Source organism: Phocoena sinus, chromosome 2, assembly GCF_008692025.1.
Source record: "Phocoena sinus isolate mPhoSin1 chromosome 2, mPhoSin1.pri, whole genome shotgun sequence".
NCBI lineage: Eukaryota > Metazoa > Chordata > Mammalia > Artiodactyla > Phocoenidae > Phocoena > Phocoena sinus.
This window is the reverse complement of record NC_045764.1, coordinates 103925070-103946566: the sequence shown is the minus strand read 5'-3', so window position 1 is coordinate 103946566 and position 21497 is coordinate 103925070. Positions and strand designations below refer to the sequence as shown.

At 50.1% G+C, this 21497-nt stretch overlaps 2 protein-coding genes across 4 annotated transcripts; one reads left to right on the top strand and one right to left on the bottom strand.

Annotated features, from left to right (window-relative positions):
* Positions 1-772: 772 nt before the first annotated feature.
* On the bottom strand, positions 773-9394 carry KHNYN (KH and NYN domain containing). 3 transcript variants are annotated; one of them, XM_032622195.1, is made up of 8 exons: positions 9127-9394; positions 8249-8469; positions 6279-7399; positions 5990-6120; positions 5809-5905; positions 3071-3178; positions 2761-2862; positions 773-2221 (listed from the first exon to the last, which is right to left on the bottom strand). In XM_032622195.1, the coding sequence occupies exons 2-8, from the start codon at positions 8447-8449 to the stop codon at positions 1969-1971; spliced, it is 2013 nt and encodes a 670-aa protein (XP_032478086.1). In that variant the 5' UTR covers positions 8450-8469; positions 9127-9394; the 3' UTR covers positions 773-1968. The 3 variants fall into 3 exon arrangements, with proteins under 3 accessions (XP_032478086.1, XP_032478087.1, XP_032478085.1); XM_032622196.1 differs by having other exon boundaries at positions 782-2221; positions 9262-9386; XM_032622194.1 differs by lacking the exon at positions 9127-9394 and adding an exon at positions 8884-8943 and having other exon boundaries at positions 782-2221.
* Positions 9395-9511: 117 nt separating this feature from the next.
* On the top strand, positions 9512-12709 carry CBLN3 (cerebellin 3 precursor). The gene is made up of 3 exons (XM_032622201.1): positions 9512-10616; positions 10910-11029; positions 11369-12709. Exons 1-3 carry the CDS (start codon positions 10317-10319, stop codon positions 11564-11566), a joined length of 618 nt encoding a protein of 205 aa, XP_032478092.1. The 5' UTR covers positions 9512-10316; the 3' UTR covers positions 11567-12709.
* The last annotated feature ends 8788 nt before the right edge of the window (positions 12710-21497 follow it).

Sequence of the window (21497 nt, the reverse complement as noted above, 5' to 3'; positions counted from 1 at the left end):
CGACCCTGGTTTCTGCCACAGTTTGACCAGAAGCAGTTCCCCTAGCCCCCAATTCAGGCCATAATAACCAATCTCCTTTCTTCCGAGGGGACTATGGGTTGTCTTTGAATCACTGTTACCACCCTGACTAGCCTCTCCAACTCGCCTGCCCCCAGCCCAGCTCAGTGCAGTGTAGTGGTGGACCTCAGCAATGGGGAGGGGCAAAGACACTGGGCCCCTAGGACCCTCTCCATCATCATTCAGATCCACATGCTAGTTGCTGATACAAGGATCTGGGGTGATTTCAACTCCCTGTGCCACTCAGGGAACAGAAATCAGCCTAAAAAGAGGGCCATGTCCAGGGGCTTGCTGCAGGGCCCAGACAGCACAGAATCCAGGAACACCTGTCTCACTTCTTTATCTGGTTTTGGACTCTTTAGGAAGTTGACTGGCTCTGTACTGTTCCTGATGGAATGACTGGCCTCAAAGGTAGAAGTAACAGAAAAGCATATTTGGGGATGCACTAAAGGAAGGACTGACTAGTACTGTCCACGGATGGATGTGCTGCCTCGGAGGTAGTAAATTCCCTGGTACAGGAGGATTTCAAGCAGATACAGGACAATGACCTGTTAAGAATCAAGGAGGAAAGAGAATGTCCTGAGGTGACAGCAGCTGGTCTGGTGGCCAGTCAAGTACCTTCTGACTCTGATTCTTCAATTTTCGTTTTCCAGATTGGTTCCTCTAGATACAAACTCTATAAACCCTCCCATCCGCATACACGCACACACAGAGCAGAAGTGGGTCTCGCTTTATGCAACGTATATGTTCTGTAAAGAAGATGCTAGGGTCAGGTCACATGAACGTTTTGCTCGCAGAACATGGCTTCGCTGGTTTGGTGACTGCTCAACGCTCGAGCAAGTGCATTAACCGGGGACTGCAGATTTTCTGACACATTCGTTCAACTGTAAACAAACACCTGAATGCAACAGGAGAGCTGCCATTGATAGGAAGGAACCCTGAGAGTTTTCTGGTAATGCAAACAGTCACCCCTAATTAACCGTTTTGTAAATGTGGATTTGGGGGGGGGTTGCCCAAAAGGGACGCAGCCATTATAGGGCACATTATACTGAGGATGCAGTGTTAAAACATCTAGGGCACAGGTCCTGGGGACAGAGGACCCTCAGCTCTCTAAAAGTGAGGTTTTGGTTAGGAAGCCTGTGCAACCACAGACAGACACACCTGAGGCTTGGTCCAAGTACCTTTCCTCCAAGGAGCTTCCCTCCACGTTCTCATCTCTCCTCCCAACAGGCTTTTTTACCCCTGACTTGTAGGCGGAAGTAAAGACCAAGATCAATCAAGGTCACAGGCAGGCATAGCTGAGACCAGAAGCCAAGTCTCCCTCTGCCTTCTCCACCAGCTCCCCGCTGCCCCACTGTGACCCAGACCCCGTAACACTAGCCTTTCCGGGGCCCAGCATTCCCTTTGATGCGCCCAGGAGCCCAGCCAGGCCTGGGACTCGTCCTGTCCTCTGGCCATCAGAGCAGCAGCCAGGAGGAGGAAAGGCTTAGCTTCCTGGCCACCTGTTCTACATTCCCCTCCCACCCACCCTAGCCTCCATCCCCAGCTCAGCGTGGAGGAGGGGCCGACAGTCCCCATCTCCGAGACCCACCCTTCCCAGCAGCCCCCATTCCCTACAGAAACCCTGCATAAAGCAAGGTTAAGAAGTTAAGGCTGAGCAGAACCTCCTGAGAGCTGGTTGAGGTCCTGACTCAAGATGAGATCAGGTCACCTTACAGACCTGTCCCCAAAGTGCCCCAGGCAAGAGCATTCCCCACACACGAATGCGCTTCCTTGGTGCTTCCCTGACACAAAGCACCAACTCAGGGTGAGACTGGGTCAGGGTCTGAGCAGCAGAGGGACCCTCACAGAATGAGCTGAGCTGGATGACGCTGGAGCTGACGGGGTGGCAGTCACTCAGACAGGTGAGGCTCAAAAGTTGAGACTGAGCAGGGCCTCAGAGAGCTGGTTGATGTCCCGGCAGTACGGCTCCCGCTGCAGGATGAAGTCCACCTTGTGATCCTGGCCCCAAAACACCTCCAGCAGTTGGCGCCGGAGCCGCTCTGTCTCCCGCGTCTTCCGAATGCCACCGCTGCCTTTCTCCTCTTCTTTTCTCCCCTGCTGCTGACTACTGTGTTCTGTGAAGCCCCTGGCAGAATGCTGCGCCTTAGAAGACCCCTGTGCCCTGGGAAGAAGCAGAGGGAACAGGAAGAACTGATGAGCATCCTCGAGGGAGGTGACAGCCCAGTGGGCCTCCCTGCTCTCCACTCCCAGTCAACCGCCCTGCCTAGTCTGGGCTCTGGGGAGTGACCCTGAAGTTCCAGAAACTGACCACTGAGGGGTAGTATCAACCCACTTCTGAAGGGAAGATGGCCTGTTCCTTCGGAACCTGGAAGGTGAACCTGCCACTATCTAGTTCTAGTCTAATAAATTAATCACTTTATGTCCAACAGAGGGCATGCTCAATGCAGCTGGCCATAAGTAAAAGCAAGCACCTTCCAAATAACTCCGTCCAACACACTGATTAGGGAAAACAGGAAACAGGAGCTTCCCTCCCAGCCAGGAGGGTCTGAGTCAGGATTCCTTGGGCCAAGCCCAAGGCAACTTGAACTACTACAGAATAAAGCTGGCCCAGATTGAGGTCATTCTTCCCCCAATTCTCCAGGCCTGCAAGGCTCCTGCAGAGCAAAAGCTAGGGCTGCCTAGGAGAGTCTGAGGCATTACCTGACCGGCTTCTTCAGGAACTCATCCAGTGTGGGGCCATTTCGCCCCAGTGGGTCATCAGGCACCATGAAGAGGTTTCCCACGAAGGTGAAGGGCAGCAGGCTGGATGGGCACAGAGAATGTGTGGTCACAGAGGGGCCTTTGCCCACCTCCCGGACAGTTAAGACCAACACCATCAGAAGCTGCCAGCTACCATCCTTCGCAAAGCAATGTCAGCCCCTTCCCAGAGTCCTCACCCGGTGGCAGAGCAGAGCTGGTTTTAGAGAAAGGTCTGAGTCCGTGCCCTGTGCTCAGGGGAGGGCTCCCTCACCGCTCTCTAATGATCGCCATCCACTTCGCAGACTCCTCTGCCAGGTCCCGGAACTGGTCATTGGAGACAATGATCCCATCGGTCTCTTCAGCCAGCTTCACCATGAACCTGTCACGAAAACCACGGCCGCCATATTGGGACTCTCCAAGGTCCCAACCCCAAAGAGCGTTATTGATTCCCGTGACCCACTTCCGGTGATGGAGTTCTGGCCCCCTCACCTTGATCCAGCCCCCAGGTGACTGACTGCATACAGGTGCCACGGGTTAGAAAGGAAACTCATGAAAGATGAATCCATCGTGGTTCCCCAATAGCATCCCCTCAAGTCACCACAATCCTCCACTCAACACTTTGTGCCTCATTAGCATGAAACAGAAAGATTTGGCTCTGGCTCTGGCTCTGTCTTCTTCCACCGTGCCCCCATGAATCAGTCACAGATCCATCAGGCTCCTCCTCTGAAAGGCTTTCCACTCTGCTTCCTTCTTTTCCAGTCCCACCATTACCATCTGAGCTACCTGGACATCGCAAGCATGGTACTACTGCATAGCCTCCTGATGAGGGGGTCCCCTGCCCCCAGCCACTTACCACCCTCCAGTCTCTCCTGACCTCCCCCAAGAGAATATGCTCTTCCTACACAAAAGTCTTCCAAACTTGCCCTTTATCTACCGAATATTTCCACATGTCCAGGCCTGGCAGCCAAGGCCATCTAGAACCCAGCTCCAAGCCACTCTTATGGCCTTATCTCACCCCACACTCCCTGCTGTACTCAGCTCCTGCCAAAATCAATGATCAGATTACACCCTGTTCTTCAAACATGCCCCGTGCTGTCCGACTTCCATCTTTCTCAAACTATTCCCTCCATCTGGAAGGTGCTTCCCCAACCTCAGTGATGAACGCAACCACCAGGGGAACTTTAAAAAAATAGATGCCTGGGCCCCACTTTAGTAATTCTGATTCCACAGGACTGGGGTAGGACTCATGAGGTGAGTCCTTTTTAACAGGTTTAAAACCTAGAGCTCCAGCGCATCCCATGTCCTTGTCAATCAATCAACAAAAGCTCTCAAAGCTTTCTCTTCCCACAGAACCCCAGCCAGAAGGGGGATCCCTTTCCTCTCCATTCTGTACTGTTGGTTTACATTTTCTTTGGGCTCTCTGAAGTCGAGAATCAGGTCTTCCCTGATTCCCTGCATTCCTGCTTCCTTCGGCAGGCCACGCACCTAGTACTAAGCAGGCAGTCAGTATTTGAAAGACATTTTGGTATAGAGGGGACTAGTAATCAGGATTCGGTGTGACAGGTGTCTGGTTCTGAGTTTCTGTCTGGGAAACAAATTAAGAAGATGACATAAAAATGTATATGGTATCATATAATGTACAAAAGGTATTTTCAAGTTAAGCATATTTTACTATTATCACATTACATCATACGTTGTTCCGCAGTATTCAGTAGGCCTGTGCTACGTGCCACTGTGTTTTTCACTGTAACTAGGCAAAATTCCAAATTCATATTGTGCTGTCGGCCTATCAGGACGTACACCACTGTACAGACATGTGCCTTCAAAATTTATTACAACTGACTCAACCTTCAGTTTTAACTGTGTCAGTGCTGGCGTGTAAAGAAGATTCCATAGCGCAGATAACCTGTGAAATCTAGACATAAAACAGAATAGCATCGGGAGAACGTGAACTTTTTGTAGAATACCATTTTCCTGTTAGGGAGTAAGAGCTAAGTATTTGAAAAAACAAAATATATAATCACTTCAGTTTGGAAACTTGTTTTTAATTTAAAACCGAAAATCCTAGAGAATAAAGAACTTGTCACTAGTTTTTTAAAATCGGTTAGTTAGCTTTTAAAATCCGCCCATCTCCCACACTGTGTGCACACTGGGGAAGGAATGTGCCCCATGTTTTTCAGTTAAACCAGCTAGCAGCTTTAAGTTCTCATTTTCCCTTTGCTACTTCATAGCCTTTGCCAAGAAAATTAACTACTCTGACTCTCCGTCTCCACTTCTGTACAAGAGGTAGGCCCTCTGCCACACTTGATTGGATCCATGAAAAACTAAGGAATATCACTGCCCTCCTGCCCAGCACCTTGAGTGAGACAAACACATACCTTAGCTTCTTTTCACATTCACAAGGAGGATGAATAAATGGAAGAGGACCTTGAGACAAAGAGATTAATCCACTAAGAGACTCCACAGTCAATGACTGTGCAACCTGGGACTCAAATCCAGACCTGCAAATTCTAAGACCAGTGATCTTTCACTGTCTTTTATTATACCATGTTTTGTACAGTCTTATTATGTACGGAATGTGTTTCTTCATTTATCGTTATTTTGAACATTTATTCTGGTTTTTCCAGAAGGTTGGGGAATTTCTCTATGTGTTTGGACATCTAGGTTGTAAGAGGCATTTGTCAGCTATTCATGTCATTGGCTTTCCCATCTTTCCATTAAACCAGTATTCTCTAGACAGTAAGGCACTATATAAATATGAGGCATCCTTTAGTTTGATGAGTGAAAAGTGAAGGATGAGTGGACAAACAGAGCTGTCCACCATCCATCTCATCCTGCCTGCAGGGCAGGTTTACCTCCCCAATCACAGGGGCACATGGAGGAGAACTGACCCTTGTCCCACGACTCAGGCTTACAGACAGTGTGAAGGGTCAGGAGCTTCTGTCTCTCCCTCAGTCTCCCACTTGGCTCCTTGAATGTCCAGCCTGTGACCAAGAAAGAAGCAAGTACCTGTCGTCATAGGAAGAGATCCTCTTGCCATCCAAGACCCGGGAGGGAGTGAGGGAGAGCAGGCTGAGGGAATACAGCTTGTGCAGGAAGTGACCCTCTAGAGAAAGAGGAACACAATGGGGTTATCCTCAAGGTGGAAGCAGGGCCCATCCCCAGACACAAAAGACCCATCCCAACTCACCTCTGACCTTGGAGTCCCTACTGAAACGCCACTGAGGCACAAAGACGGTTATGTCGCGGTGGCCACGGTCCCAGAAGTACTGCACAGCAATGGCAATGCCCCGGCTGGAGAAGTAGTGCTGGAGGCCATGCCTGCAGTGGAAAGGGGTCAGCATTCTGGGACCCCCAGGGGGGCGTGGCAGCCTGGCTGTACTGCCCCCCACTTCGCACATATCCCCAAGGTGAATGCAACTGCCCATCTCGTCATCTCATCCCCCTCCCCAGGACGCTCAGCCCCACCAGGTACTCACACCATGGCCACGTTGCTGCCATCGATGACAATATGGCGGAGGTCTGGCTTGCCTGGCACATTGGCAAGGCACAGGGTGAAAGGGTCCTGGAGGGCCTCCTGGAAACGCTGTGTGCCAGTCACCAAATTACCCCCCCGGGTGCCTCGTTTCCACGGAGACCCCCGACCTCGAGCCACGACCTGCTGCTTGTCTGCCCTGTCTCCTCTGTCCCCTCGATCTCCGCAGTGCCAAGGGGGTTCAGGCGCTGGTGGGGGGCTGGGCACTCTTGGAGGTGAGGCTTCCCCATTATGGAGCCGCTGCAGGAGGGAGGCTCCCCGGGGCTGGGCTGCCTTCTGACACGGGCCCTGGGTGCCAGGAGGCGCGCCCTGGACCCAGAACCTTCCTCTTTCCTGAGGCACCCCCTCCTTCCCCAGGGCCTTCCCTTTCAGAGGCACTGCCTGCCCTGCCTCTCCTCCTCCTGACTGTGGCCTGAAGGCCACTTGTCTCTCCGAGGCCTCTTCCCCGGGCCACTCCTTCCACCCCAAATCCATCTCCCTGGGACCACCGTGCTTTGTCCCCTCCTTCTCCATAGCACGTCTCTCTCCCCTTGACTCCTGCCACCCTGCAGGTCCTGTGTCCAGAGACTCCCTGCTGTCACTCAGGGGACTCCTGACTCCCTGGTGCTGAGCACCCAGCAGACTTGGGCTCCCCCACTCCCAGGATGGGAATGCTTGGGCCCCCTGCCCCCTGGATGCCTCTTGCACCAGGCTCAGCAGTTCTTCCTGGACAGCAAGGGGCAGCTGCAGCAGGGCCTCTGTGTGGGCATCCCCCCGGGACTGCAGCAGAGAAGAGAATTCTCTCAGCACTCCAGCACACTGAGAGGCTCCAGGGGATGGCCCCAGCCGAAAGTCCCAGCTCAGCCGCTCCACCAGCTCCTCCACTCGGCTCTGGACCATGACAAAGGCCTCGGTCAGGCCACTGACCATCAGTGAGCCGGGCACCCCCGGCACCAGGTGGGCTGATGTGCTCCAAGTCAGGCAATCAAGGAAGAAGCCCTGGGCTCCCAGAAAGATGCAGTGCAGTTTGGGTGGGTAGTGAATTTCATTCTGTAGCTCTGGGCTGCAGAGACCCTTCAGGTACTCCTGGGGGAAAAGGTGGGGAGGGGAGGTAGGAAAAAAAAAAAAGAGACTGCTGGAATCCTAAGTGGCCCAATAGCTCCTTCGGGGCCGCTGCTCTCCTCTGAGCTCCAGGATGCCTGAGGAGAGCAATGGAGCCCTACAGATCCTGAAAAACGTGGTGGTTAAGAGGGGAGCGAGAAACTCACTTCTTTGCCTTTTCAGTTGACAGCCTGTGGCTGAATTTCCATTTAGAACTTGCCTCAACTTAAGAAACTGTTATAATTAATTGGTTAAAAGGCAGAAACTGTTATAATTAATTGGTTAAAAGGCTGTCTCTTCTAAACACCTATGTGTGTGTATGCGTGTTGTATATTTCCGTCATAACAATCATCATTGACAACTTTTACCGAACTCACGCTTTACACGCTTTATCTAATTCACAATAAGTTCAGTGAGGTGGGTACTGTTATTATTCACATTTTATAGATAAGGAAACAAACTAGGACCACAAGGATGGTATTTGGTTGTGCCTTACTGTAAGTCCTGACTAACTCCAAAGGAATCAGTGTGGCCTCCCACCCCACAGTGAATTCCTTGGTGGGGCCTGCCTGCCCAACCAGATTATCTCTTCTCTCCCAAAGAGTAAAAACTGATTTGAACTGAGTCACTTATCTCCAAGCCCTGGCAGAATCTGGGTCATCGCAGCAGAAATGAAACCAAAACTCTTGACCAATAGAGAGTCTGGAAGCTCCTCAAAGCTCAGGGCCAGTGAGACAAGCAAAGAGTGGAGATCCTCCCCAGCCCCTCCTCTCTTCTGCCTCCTCGGGGGAGGGAGTCATTGTTTTCCCAGAAGGGTCAGGGAGAGGCGTTCACCTTGGCTCTGCTGGCGTTCTCCTTGGGGCCCTCCAGCTGCAGCCAGATGTGAGGGTTCTCAGGACAGTCCTTCGGGAGGACGCTCATCCCCACCCTGAAGATGCGCTCCACATGGGGTTGCTGTTCCCGCACCTTGTCCTCGGCCTCCGCAGTCACCGCAAAACGGTCAGGGGACAGGGAGCCAGCCCCCCAGGTAGGCATGGCTCCTTGGCCGCCCAGCCCTGGAAGGAGGGAAAGCAGCTCAGAGCCTCAATGTCCCCTCAACCCAAATTTGGTCTCCTGGCCTACACCAGCTATCAACAGGTCGCACCTAGTTACCAAACTGGTAAACCCAAGCGGTAACCAGCACTTCAGTCCAGCCTGGGGATAGAGAGGGAATGTCAGATTATCTGGACACAAGGGCCTTCTCTCCGGAGACAAGTCATGGATAAACAAGGCTGTCTCTCTGGTATGGGTGTGTGGCCTTTGGAAAATGACCACAGCCCTGAGCAGGAAGCGGGGGCGGGGCGGTGGGGGGGGGGAGATCCAGCTGGGTCTGGAGGCCAGAAGGAGGGGACAGGTGACGAAAGAGTCCCTCTCCTCCGGGTCTCTGCAATCTCCGGGTCCAAGACGGCCTCTTAAAGATGAATCCTCACCAGGGCTTGAACTGGGCTGTCCTCTGGGTCCCCTGTCAGCCATTTCCAAGGTTCTAGCCACTCCCACCCCTCCCCCTTCCTCCGCAGTCTGCTGCACCCCTCGGTCGCGCCACGAGCCCCACGCGGGGCCCAGGGTTCGAACCGGGCCCCGCCCATAGCCACTGGCGGCTGCCGCCCCCCGACTGCGCTCTGCACTGCGGCCTCTGGCTCCCGCGGCCCGGGCGCGGGGGAGAGCCCGCCTACCCGCCTCGCCGCCCGCTGCGGCCTCAGTCCCGCCGGCGCCGCTCGGTGCCCGCCGGCCCCAGCTTCGCCCGCGCCCCCGGCCCAGGGAAGAAGGGCGGGGGGCCCGAATCTGGGCGGGCCTTCCCGATTCCTCACCCAACGGGGACCTCTCTTCCCCACATCACGAACAGTTTTTTGAGTCACTTCCTGGCCGGGGGCGGAGTCAGCTGGGCCCCTCCCGGAGCTGGGCCTGCACCGAGCCCCGGCGCGCGCCCGCCCCCGCCAGCTGCAGGCTGCTCTCCGCCGGCGGCCGGAGCCTCGGCCCGGGCCCAGGCCCCAGCCGGGTCCCGCCCCCGGCCCCGCCCACAGCCTACTCGCCCCCCCCCGACCCCGCCCACTCGACCGTTCTTGCTCCAAGCCTGCGGGGTCACGTCTCCGCGCTCTTCTGAGTTTTCAATCGCTCCACGCAGTTGTTTCTCAGGAATGAGGAACCACTTCATGGAGAGATGGAGGTGAAGAGCGCCTTAAACGGACTAATGCAGTCCCTTCGGATGAAGATATAGAAGACCAAGGAAAGAAAGAGACGGGCCCAGGGTCACAGGACAGTGACACTGTTGGGCCAAGCACTTTCCACCAAAACAATTGCGGGGAAAACACAAGGACACTCCCTTTTTTCCAACGGTGGAAAAGATGCTGCTAAGAGGGCTGCTGACTTGCGACGGATTTTGAAGAGGGGAGGAGTGAGGGGAGGAGCTGTAGGAGCTGTCTCACACATAGGCACACACACACATACACATACAAGAATTCACAGTCTCACACAGACACCCATGTTCTCTGCCGTCCCAGTTCCAGCCTTCAGTGCTCTCGGGAGGGGCTGCCCTGGGGTTTTGGCTGTAGCCCTCCTGTATGGCTGCCTCATTTCTCCTCTCCCTCCCAGAGCCCAGCTGCTGTCATTTTGTGCCCTGCCGAGGAGGCAGGAACTGCAGTGACAGCAGGAGTAGGAGGCAGGAACTGCAGTGACAGCAGGAGTGAGAGGCAGGGCAGAGTCGTGGGGCACAGAGAGGGATGGAGAGGGAGATGCCAAGACCAGGTGACCATGAGTCCCAGAGAGGGCTGAGAAGCAGCGTGAGGGGTGGTGAGAGCCTGGAGGAGAGGTGGACAAAACCAAGGAGCAGACAGAGAAGGCTTGTGGGTCACAGAGCCACTCAACCATGCTGGGAGCAAAGCGACACTGGCCACCAGGTCCCTCACTCAGCCCCTGGCTGACCTTGGCCCTGACACTTATGGCCCTGAGGACAGGGTGGGCGCAGGAGGGGACAGAGCCAGTCCTCCTGGAAGGTGAGTGCCTGGTGGTCTGTGAGCCCAGCCGAGCTGCTGCAGGGGGACCAGGGGGAGCAGCCCTGGGAGAGGCACCCCCTGGAAGAGTGGCATTTGCTGCAGTCCGAAGCCACCACCACGAGCCAGCAGGGGAGATCGGCAATGGCACCAGTGGAGCCATATACTTCGACCAGGTAATCCCTCTACCCTGCAAAGACCTGGAATCACTGTCCAAACCCACTCTGCTGCTAAGGAAACAGCCCTGCTGTGGCCAGTTGCCCCCAAGCCTTCTGCCCGTCTCCCTTCCCTTCATTCCCACCACACCCTCCTTGCCCTTTCTCACCATTGCTTTTGAATCCGTGCATTCCTCCTGTTTGGTCTACTTGCCACCCCTTCCTTTCCTTACTCACTGCCCCTTCCCCCCAATCCTGGTTTCCCCGAGCCCCAGGCATCCCCAAGCCCCACTCAGTAGGGTCGCTTCTCACAGGTCCTGGTGAACGAGGGCGGTGGCTTTGACCGGGCCTCAGGCTCCTTCGTGGCCCCTGTCCGGGGCGTCTACAGCTTCCGGTTCCATGTGGTGAAGGTGTACAACCGCCAGACTGTCCAGGTGACCTGAACCCTAGGCCCTGTCCCATCCCCGGCTCAGGAGGGTAAGGGAAAGGGGAAATAAGTGGAGCCCAGGGGATCCGCAGGCAGACCTCCATTGGCCTGCATCCTGGGGGGCCAGGAGCAAGGCAGGAAAGGGCCCGCCTAGCAGAGCCTGTGAAGGAGGCACAGAGTCCAACACCGGCCACCTCTCAGCCCTCCCAGGAGGGTGCTCTGAGCCTCATGTTGCCAGGTTCCAGAGTGTCCCTCTGGGGCTGCAGAGAAGGAAGGAAGGCCTCAGGAAAGTGGGGGTCCCGGGACAAGGACTAGGGAGAGGTGCTAACTGGGCTCCCCTCCCCAGGTAAGCCTGATGCTGAACACATGGCCTGTCATCTCGGCCTTTGCCAACGACCCAGACGTGACCCGGGAGGCAGCCACCAGCTCTGTGCTACTGCCCCTGGACCCTGGGGACCGGGTATCTCTGCGCCTGCGTCGAGGGAACCTGCTGGGTGGCTGGAAATATTCAAGCTTCTCTGGCTTCCTCATTTTCCCACTCTGAGAACTCAAGCCTTTCAAGGAAGGAAATCTAGCCCCTGACCCCTGCCCTCTGCCCTCTCCTGCCCCAGAAGTAGCATCTTCAGGGCAGGAGAGAGACTCCCTCTGGCTGCCTTTATTATTCCACGTCCTTGCATGGGACCCTGTGCCAAACATCCAAGGTGAAGAGTAGAGCTCTGGTGTCTCGGGACCTGCCCCTCTTAACCTGCCCCTCACAGTTGCCTCTCACTGCATCTCTTTCTGCCTGCAGCCCTAGGATCAGGGCAGGGTTTGGCAGGTAGGGAGGCCTGTGCTACTTTGCAGACTCTGCTCCTCCTGTCCCCCCAACTCCAACCCAGCTTCCTGCTCAGTGCTATTGGGGAACAGGTGGTACAGGTGAGCCTGACAGGCCCCTACAGGGGACCAGATGGACCAGCCTCAGCATACCCAGCAGGCTCCTTCCTGTGAGGAGTGCCAGCATCGCAGATCTCGGCCAGCACCGTCAGAAGCTGAGCCAGCACTGTGTGGACTAGAGCAGGAGGGAGACTCAGCCAGTAGCAGAACTGTGGGGAGGGCCACAGAGCAGCCCAGAGCCTGTGGTTGGTGCGGCAGGAAGGGGGCATGCACCCAGCCTGAACACAGTATACATTTTTCACGTACATTGGGGCAGCCAGCCGACGGTGAACCCCGCATCTATTTGTGGAAGATCCCAGATGGACTCTGGCCCTCATCTCCCCACCCAAGACATGGGTGTGTATGTTTGCTTTGGCCGAGAGTGGGTATACAAAGGTTCCTTTGGCAGCTGGAGGTGGAGGTAGGTCACACGTGGGCAATTGTAGATCTCCAGGCATGGAACACATCAATGACCGTGGCCCCCTCCTAGAACTGCTCCACCTTTGTCGTCTCAAGTTCAATCACTTCATGCTCTGACCACCACCTCCTTCCTCCCAGCTCTCTCAGGGACCTTCACTGTACCTGTCCCACACTATCCCACAACCTCTCTTCTTTCTCCTGATTTGTGCTGTCTTATCCTCCTCTGTGAAATTCCTTGGATTCCGTAATTTATCCTTTCAACCACTCTCCTGCCAGTATTATAAACTCTGTCTCACCTCTCTGTCCCATTGGCCCAGCATGGATGAATCTATCAATAAAGTAATTAGACAATGATGCTCAGTGAGACCCTATAGGATCACTAAAGAGAGAACACGACATTACAACTGGGTTCAGGGGTTACAGGATACAAGCAGGTATGCTGTAGGGAAAATAAATGTAAAACTGTATGTCAGAGTCAAATAAAAAAGGATTTGGTAGGGCCTGAGTTAAATAGGAAATACCAATGTGAATCTGTGGTTTTCAAAAGAAATAACTTTTTCAAATTTTGTCACTAAAGCAGCATAGAAACAACATCAGGAAAAAATCTGATATGCTTTCATTCTTAGCACCTGAAGCTTTGCCTCAAATATTATTCTCCTTTAAAAGGACTCAAGGGCCCTTGGAGAATAGCTCCATGTCATAAATAACTCTAGGCCTGGAACCTATTGGTGAAGACAAGAAGCAAAGGTGCTTTCTTAAATGTAGGGTAGAGCTGAGAAGGCAAAGGAACCAATTTTAATAGGCTTCCACAACTTGACATTCTGTGACAATTTGAAAATCAAAAGGAAAATAATATTGTTAATTGGAACAAGGTGAATTTTTTAAATCCACAACTCTGTTGTGATTTTCAAAAAGGAAGAAGTAACTATACAACGTACAAAAATGTAGTTAGTATTCTGAGCGAAGAAGTATGACTATAATAGGATATTTTTAGTTAATTTTGATAAGTAGAAGAGTATAAGTAGAGCAGATATTATATCTATTCATAAGGTGCATTTATTTTTCTTTATCTGCATAAGTAGGGAGGGCTGGATCCAGAGAGCTCTCAGTAATTCCAGAAAACGTTGGAACTGTACCAAAAATGAAAGAGACTGATTGGCACCATCTGGTCATATATTACAACTAGGAAGAAAGAAGCTCCAACAGTGTGTTACGTGAACATGAATTAGGCAAACGTCCAAAAGATAACTGCTCAAACATGATCCTTCATTTCTTGGGAAAGGGGGCCTCTATACTACCCTACTAATTATAATGAGATTACAGGAACAGTAAAACCCAAAATAATAATGGCTTAAACAAGATGGCAGATTATTTCTGTCTCACATAGAAGAATCTGCAAATAAAGACTGCAGGGTTGGATGGCAGTTTTATGATCGCCACAGCCCAGTTTTCTTTCTTGCTGTTCTACCACCTTTAGCATATCACCTCCTGACCCAAGATAGCTCCTTGAGCTCCAGCCATTACGTCACTCTTACAGTCCCAGGAAGGAGGAAGGAAGGGCACACCCATTTCCTTTTAAAGAAGCTTTCTGAGAGGCACCTCCAACAGTTCTGTTTGCATCTCATTGGCTAGAATTTAGTCATATCTAGCCACACCAGGCAACGGAGAGAGGCTAGGAAATAGAGTCTTTATTCCAGGCAGCTATGCCCAGCTAAAAGTCAGGAGTTATATAATAAGGAAGAAGAGGAGACTGGATAAAGTTATTGTATTAGTTTTTCTATTGCTGTGTAATAATTACCACAAAGTAGTGTCTTAACACAACTTTGACCTATTTATTATCTCACAGTTTCTGTAGGTCTGAAGTCCAGCAGAGCATGACTGGATTCTCTCCTCAGGGTTTCATTAGGTCAAAAGAAAGGTGTAGGAAGGGCTGCCTTCCTTACTGAAGTAGAAGAATCCACTCCCAAGCTCATTCAGAATTCAGTTCCTTATGGTTGTAGGACTGAGGTTCCTTGCCATCAATCTCCGGGCCAAAAACATCAGGCCAAGTCCTTCTCACAGTTTGAACCTCTCTGACCTACCCTTCTGTCACGTCTCTGACCTTAAAAATTCTCTGATTTTAAGGGTTCTTGTGATTAGATTGGGCCCACACAGATAATCCAGGATAAGCTCTCTATTTTAGGGTCTATAACTTTAATTACGTAGAAAATGTCCCTTTACCGTTAAACATAAGAGGTTTGGGCATGGACATCTCTGGGACATCTGCATATCATAGTCATTAAACTTAAAGATGACATCGTTTAAAGAAAAGGCATCCAGTTACAATACACTAATCCATGGGAAAAGTGTGGACTTGAAAATTTCCAGTGATATATAAGGTAAGCACTGGCTCAGATTTTCATCATCTTAGAAGGTAAAGTATTTCCCAGGTCCCAACCAAGAATTCATTGATTAATAATTCAAAACTTCATCTGCACTGAGATAATATTCTTCTTTTGGATATCCAAATTCAAAAATTGGTCTGAACTGAGACAGTGTCCTTCTCTTGGGTCTACAAACCCATTTTTATAATGAGTATAAGAGTAGGTGTAAAAAATTTTATAATCCTTGTAAGATGTGTGTGCTTTACCAAAATGCTTGATGCTTTTAGAGAAGCTGACATATTATACTGATGATTTGATTGAAATGTACAGGAAGATTTAAGTTTGCAATCAATGTTTAAATAATTTGATTTGTAAAATGTGTAGATTTTGACTTGGTTATATAGTGTTTAAATGTTGAGACAATTTTTTGCTTAAGTAGATTTATGAAGTAAATAAATTAAACAATAAATAAAGCACAGATGGTGGCTAGTGTTCCTCTCCAGGCACAAAAATCTCCTAGGACTCTAAGGATCCTAAGAATAGAATCCAACTGTCTGCCTTCCCTACACCCACGCCCTGGCAGCTGATTGCTACAGAGAAAAGTCCTGCTGAAGGATATGCTGTGTATCTAAATCCATGGTCTCCAGCCACCCCTGGAGCAATTCTCCAAGCAATTCTGTGGTTTCCTTTGTCAGTTTCTTTCCTCATCTTCCCCTGAATCCAACTGAAGGCTTCTGTTCTCTCCTTAAAACTTTTACTCCTCCAACTGCCCCCACTGCCAGCAGCAGACTCTTCACCTTCTACTTCACTGAGAAAGCAGAAACCCCAGGAGGAACCCTTCCCACCAGCGCATCCGAAAACTCACCTTCCTTCTCATCTCTCCTTCCTGTCTGGCTCAGTAGAAGTCGTTTCCTTCTTTCTGTCAAGGCGGCTATCTTCATCCACCAGTCTTGGATTCCATTTCCTGGAAACATACTCTTTTCTTTTCCTCTCCTCCCTCCTGTGTGTTCAGTGTCTCCCTCCCTACTCATTCCTTCTGTTTAGCAGTTAAATAGACTCAGGTCTCTTAAGTCTAAAACAAAAAACAGATGGATATGGAAACAGTGGTAGATATATGGTTACCCTCAGCTTTATATGCTAGTTAGCGTCACCTCTCCTCCCCTTTAGAGCCAAATATCTATGCTTACCAGTTGCTCACCCCTTAAGTCAACTGCAGCCTCTGCTACTCCACCTAAACTGCCCTCAAGCTAATCACTCACAACTTCTTCATCACTAATGTCACTATCATCTAGTCCTCTGTCACTCAGGCTCTCCCTAACATTTGACCTTGTTGGCCACACCCTCCTTCTAGAAGCGCTCCCTGCCCTCATTTCCCTGACTGTGCCTGCTCTGGGCTCTGCTTCCACCTGTCTGCTGAGGCCACTTTCTTTTTCAGCCTCCTGTACCTCTGCCCATCTCCTAAATGTCAGTTTCCCTCAAGGTTCTGCCCTAGGATTCCTTTCATCCTGACACACTCTCAAAAGCCTGAATCTCCATCCATATGCTGACAACTTCCACATTTTTTATCTCTATCCAGGACCTCCCTCCCAAATGTCAGATTCCTACTTTGCCTAGCCCACCTTAAAGTCAACCTGCTAAAATTAGAGTCTTTCCTCCCGAAATCTGTTTTCTCCCTCATTCTCTGTGTCTAAAAATGGAACGTCCCTGTTGCCCTAACCAAACACCAGCCATGTTCCTCGATTCCTCCATCTCCCATAACCCCCATAAATCAGTTCCATCCATTGTTTTCCATCCATCTGGCTACCAATATCTCAGAGTTCTACGAAAGCTTCTTAATTGGCCCCTTGGCCTCCAGTTTTGCTTCTCTGAGTCCATTCTCCACACAGGGGTTGCCAGAGTGGCAACTTCACTGCCTAAAGCCCTTTAGGGTATTGTGGGGAAGGCAGAGGGTCTAGGATTAAATCGGTATTGCTTAACGTGGTTTTTTTTTTTAGGTCCTTTGCAGTCCAGCTGCTGCGATCTCCCCTGATTATTTTTCACCATCTATGGGAAAATGAAAACTTACAAAATAGCACTATTTATTAGCTGAGGGAAAATGGCACCCCCTTGTGTGTTGCGGGACCCATAGCTGGTGTATTAAATTAAGGATATACAGATTATGATCTGCTGAATGCGGAAGCACAGGCCACCACATGGGGTCAGGAGGTAGCTCCCTCGGTTCCCCATCTGGGGAAGTAAGAACCCTGTCGTCATTTTGATTGAAGGTGTAGTACACTCACACAAAGGAAGTAAAGTTTAAAGATTTATTACTTACAGACCCCAGAAACCAGGAGGGGGGAAAGGGAAGCAGTGAGCCAGGAGAAGGGCAGTCCTCTGTCCCAGTTCACGTGTGAGCGGGATAGCAAGAACCTATTATGTGTAAGGTAGTTGGGGTGCAGGTCACTAACTTTACCCGGACTCAACTATAAGTGGTCATTTCAAAGGGTGCCCCAGGAAAAGCAAGTGAGAATTTGGGGCAGGAGTCCTAAACTCAGGTCCTTATCTAAATGTCCAGACTCTGGGTGTAAGCAGGGCCATTATACTGTAAAATGCCTAAGCGGCAACTCAAAATAAAGATTTTCTCATTATAGGTCAGAAAACGAGGGCATGGCATTCGCGTCAAAATTTATCAGGGCCAACAGAATTGTTCTTGGACCCAACTGAGGTAAACCAGGCTCTGTTTTAGTTTGTAAATCATCTTAATCTGGACCAAACTGAAATGGAGAAATCTTAATATACAGTATACTAATGTATATTAATATCATACATTAATAAAGGATAGAGAGGCCATAGATTAGTGGGGAGAAAGTAACTCTAGCAACAAAGTGAATATACTTGCATGAGAAGGAGTGAGCATAGCGGTGAAGGTGGTGGGCACTGGAGCCTCTCACTTAGTAGCTGCACATGACCTTCAGCAAATAACTCAAACTCCCCCTGCCTCATTTTCTTCCTCTAGACAATGAAGAGAAACATGGTATATATCCCACAGCGTTGGAAAGCACAGAGCAAGTACCCACTATATGTAAGTTACTATTACCATATGAATTAGGAAACAAGTTAAAACTGGTACATGTCCCAAGGATTCTTGGACAATCTTTAAAACGTGGGTAGGTCTTTAATCAATTTTGAGTTTATTTTTGTGTATGGTGCTAGGAAGTGTTCTAATTTCATTCTTTTACATGCAGCTGTCCAGTTTTCCCAGCACCACTATTGAAGAGGCTGTCTTTTCTCCACTGTATACTCTTGCCTCCTTTATCAAAGATAAAGTGACCATATGTGCATGGGTTTATCTCTGGGCTTTCTATCCTGTTTCATTGATCTATATTTCTGTTTCTGTGTCAGTACCATACTGTCTTGATTACTGTAGCTTGGTAGTATAGTCTGAAGTCCAGGAGCCTGATTCCACCAGCTCCGTTTTTCTTTCTCAAGATTGCTTTGTCTCTTCGGGGTCTTTTGTGTTTCCATACAAATTGTACAATTTTTTGTTCTAGTTCTGTGAAAAATGCCAGTGGTAGTTTGATAGGGATTGCACTGAATCTGTAGATTGCTTTGGGTAGTATAGTCATTTTCACAATGTTGATTCTTCCAACCCAAGAACATGGTATATATCTCATTCTGTTTGTATCACCTCTAACTTGAGGACGCGGGGAGGGGGAAGGGTAACCTGGGACGAAGTGAGAGAGTAACATGAACATATATACACTACCAAATGTAAACTAGCTCGTGGGAAGCAGCTGCATAGCACAGGGAGATCAGCTCGGTGTTTTGCAACCACCTAGAGTGGTGGGATAGGGAGGGTGGGAGGGATACACAAGAGGGAGGGGATATGGGGATATATATGTATGCATATAGCTGATTCACTTTGTTATACAGCAGTAACTAATATAACACTGCAAAGCAATTGTACTCCAATAAAGATGTTAAAAAAAAAAGTGAGTAGGATTTTTGTTTTGTTTTATTGTAGCCATTTACCTGTTATAATGCTGCTTTCTTTCAAGTGTGTTCACTTCGACCCAGAAACACAAGGACATCATAAACGGTCCCTAGGAAAACATGACATAGCAAAGCTTAGGGGGTCCCCATCTCACCAGATAGTTAATGTACATTTTTTAAAATTTTTTTATTTGAGTGTACTTGATTTACAAGATTGTGTTAGTAGTTTATGTACTTTTTAACATGAGAATGAGATCCACTGCAGGACGTTCTTTATATAATATTTTTGCTTATGTCCGGGACTGTCTGCCTACTGGTGACTTTATAATTTCTCTGTCAGAGACTTGGGAAGCTCACCTGCCAGTGCCCCAAATGAGAAGGGGAAATCGTGATGGTATAAAGGAGAGAAGCAGTGACTAGTAGGCTGCACTGCCCATGGTACTCAACTGTGGACACATCTTTATTCACTCCGCTAAAAATATGTCAAATCAGACCTTGTAAATTGTTCAGCCGTGAAGAAGAGAAATCTCACCAACAGAGGCTCAGAAGCCAATGTGGATAAATTCTGAGTATTGCTTAAAGTTCTCTTGAGTAGAAAGTAGAGGTTTTGCTAAGCCACCTTCCTGATCAATCTTTCACTTAGGAGTTCCGAACCTTTCACTTGCTGCCCTGTCCTAAGAGCGTGTGCATTGCTTTCAGTGAAGGGGGTCAGGAAGACAGACCTCGCTGGACTGCACGTGAGCGGAGGCTTCAGACCCCTGTGCTGTGGGCTCCTATGCTGTGTTCCTTCCCTTACCACCCTGCACTGTATTTGCTTGTTGAATTGCCTCCCTCACCTAACAGTGGGCCCCAGAGGGGCACCATGCCATTCCCATTACCTGCCATCCACTCCACACTAGACAGGGCCTGGCACACAGTAGGCGCTCTATAAATACTAAGTGACCATGTGCACGTGAGCCAGGGAGTTCTCAGGAAGGACAGTTCCTTCCCACCACTCCATCCCCCTGCCAGTGCTGAACAGACATTCCGTCAGGTGAGAAAACAGCAAGAAGCAGACACCCGAAGTCTGGAAGCTTGGCCAGGGTTAGGAAGGTTTCTGAGCCTAGGGGGCAATAACAGCAAGCACTCCAGGGGCAGGAAGAAAAGAAACGTTAGCTAGTATGTGATTGTCTTTATCGGTTCGGGCTGCTGTAACAAAAACCCCATAGATTGGGTGGCTTAAACAACAGAAACTTAGTTCCGGAGGCTGGGCATTCAAGATCAAGGTACCAGCAAATCAAGTGTCTGTTAAGAGCCCACTTCCTCACTTGCAGATGGCCATCTTCTCATTGTACCCTCAAGTGGTGGAGAGAGAGGCAGCTCTAGTTTCTTTCTCTTATAAGGACACTAATCTCATCTTAGATGCTCCACCCTCACGACCTTATCTAAACCTGATTAACCCCCCAAAGCCCCACCTCTTAATACCCTAATACCCACTAGGGGGTTGGGTTTCAACATATGTATTTGGAAGGACACAAACATGCAGTCCATCACAGTAATGAAGGCTTACTCCATACCCGGCACCACAGTAGCCTCTTGGCACGATTATTTCATAAGATCCTTGCACCATCCATAATTTAGGAATTGTTACCCTGCACCCGATAGGTGGGGAGACCAAGGCCCCAGGAAAAGGCTTCATAGGGAGCAGCCATGGATTCAGTATTCCAACCTAGTTCTATTGTGTTTCCGATACAGCCAAGCTGGTCCAGCACTGATGCCATTCTTACACCAGCCTTCATTCATCTTCATTCCCTCCCTGCCCACTTCTAAGGCGTGAACGGAAAGAGCACTAGCATGGAAGCCCTCAGCCTGGGCTCTCCTCACAGCCCTGCCACGAACCAGTAGGGGGAGAGAGGTTGAGCTGTATCACTACCTGGGCGCTGGTCTCCTCGGTAAAATAAGAGCTCAGGGGCAAAAAAAAAAAAAAAAAAAAAAAAAGCACAGGGGCTTCCCTGGTGGCGCAGTGGTTGAGAGCCCGCCTGCCAATGCGGGGGACGCGGGTTCGTGCCCCGGTCCGGGAAGATCCCACATGCCACGGAGCGGCTGGGCCCATGAGCCATGGCCGCTGAGCCTGCGCGTCCGGAGCCTGTGCTCCGCGACAAGAGAGGCCACAACAGTGAGAGGCCCGCGTACCGCAAAAAAATAATAATAAAAATAAATAAAAATAAATAAGAGCTCAGGTCAGATGTACTTGGAAAGTTACTATCCAGGCTGCCAAATCTGCAAGTCTGCCTGGAAAACATGCAGCACCCATGCCCCACAACTGCCTCCCACCCTCCTCATAATTGAGGCTACAGCTAAAAGAAAAAAAAAATTTTTTTAAACTGGATATTAGCTCCATTTTGATCCGTTTATTGACAAATCAAATGGGGGAGAAAAGGTCACCAAAAGGGGTATAAGGTCATAAATGTGGTTAACGGGGAATGGATACAGCACTGAGGAGGAAGAATGAGTTGAACAGACCAGCAGAGGGAGGAGGAGGAAAGAGGTATCTGCTAAAAACCCCACACTCACCTTTCAATTTGTCAGCTGTCACCCAATCATTCTTTCCTGGACAGAATTAACAGCTAGAAATGGTTTGAGGGCAACACCTAAGTGGTTTATCTGCAAGATCTGGGAGATGAGTTGGAGGGAAGATGGGTATAAGATTTTGAGACCTTCTCTCACTTGAACCCCATCTGTGGTGAACAGAGAATCAGGAAGCTTAATCCTGGTCCCAGCTCAGCCACCAACTATCTCTGTGACTTCGGGCAAGTCACTTGCCCTCTC